Source organism: Elephantulus edwardii, unplaced genomic scaffold (genome assembly GCF_000299155.1).
Source record: "Elephantulus edwardii isolate Elephantulus edwardi_28Jun2011 unplaced genomic scaffold, EleEdw1.0 scaffold00002, whole genome shotgun sequence".
Taxonomy (NCBI): Eukaryota; Metazoa; Chordata; class Mammalia; order Macroscelidea; family Macroscelididae; genus Elephantulus; species Elephantulus edwardii.
The window spans coordinates 5,943-7,039 of record NW_006399752.1 but is presented as its reverse complement, the minus strand read 5'-3'; the positions used below and the strand labels follow the sequence as shown (position 1 = coordinate 7,039).

General features: G+C 32.5%; 1 protein-coding gene across 1 annotated transcript in view; it reads left to right on the top strand.

Moving 5' to 3' along the window:
• LOC102857038 (chromosome unknown open reading frame, human C6orf58) overlaps positions 1-864 on the top strand; it is a gene marked incomplete at its 3' end in the record, with an annotated part of 10,294 nt that extends 9,430 nt beyond the window's left edge. The window contains exons 3-4 of the mRNA XM_006879137.1: positions 383-390; positions 764-864. Of these exons, the coding sequence (XP_006879199.1) occupies positions 383-390; positions 764-864 (109 nt within the window). The remainder of the gene's footprint in view (positions 1-382; positions 391-763) is intronic.
• Between the last annotated feature and the right edge of the window lie 233 nt (positions 865-1,097).

The window sequence follows — 1,097 nt, the reverse complement described above, 5'->3', positions numbered from 1 at the left end:
ATTTATATCACTCATTCATTCACTTACTGCCATTGAGTCAGAACCAACTGTTAGCTGAGCCTCTGTTGGGCTTCTGAGGCTGAAATCATACTCAGGGAGTTTGCCCATTCTGCTCACCCTGAGCTGCCGGTGGATTCGATCAGTCAGAGAGGTGAAGACTTTGAGTTAGTAGCTTGACTCCCCACGTCATGTTAAATATTGCAAAATTATACTGTGTTAGGATTAAATTGCAGGAGGAATTTTTATAGGTGCTCAGTAGTCAAATAGTCTTCTTTTACTTTTGTATTTGAAAGTATCTTTTACTAACTTTGGTTTCCTATTAACTTTTATGAGATTAAATTAACCTCAAAGCAATATTAATTTTTCATTTCTTATTGTTAAGATTTTGTGGTAATTTTAACTAGTGGCAGAAAAAGAAATGCCAAAAACCCCCCCAAGACTTCCCAAAAAACATTCATCACACTGAATCCCACTTTATCAATTCTAACTCATAGTGATCTCTGGATCGATATAATGTTCTGACCCTGAAAAACACATGTAGTTCACTTCCTATAGGTACATCCATTATTCTGATAACAACTGTGTATTGTGTATTATTTCCTTTAAAGAGTGTTAGAGTCTAGTGATCGACACATTCATCCTTAGAAACAATTAATTTCTCCTTTTGCATAACATATCACTATATTATACATGTGTAAAGATTGAATTTCCAGAAGAATTGTTCCAGTTGTCAAACATTAATAAGAATCTTCTATTGTTATAGCATTTGCAAATACCTTCTACTAGTTTTGGTGATCTTTTGAAGTATCTGTGGGCTGCGCATACCTCAACCTTGGAGCACGTTTCCCCACTCTTTGATAAAAGGTAAGAATGGATACAAATACAAAGTGATTTACATATATATATATTTCTTTTTTAAGAATTACTGTTTCTTTGTTCTATTTTATATTTTGCAATCTCTAGTGAATAAGCCTCCTAAGCACCGAAGATTATAATAATGAAACATTTTTCACGATTGAGTTTAAAAAAGTATTTTAATGGGATAAAAATTTTGAAGAAGAAAAACTCAGTTCATTATAAACTTCAAAAATAAAAAA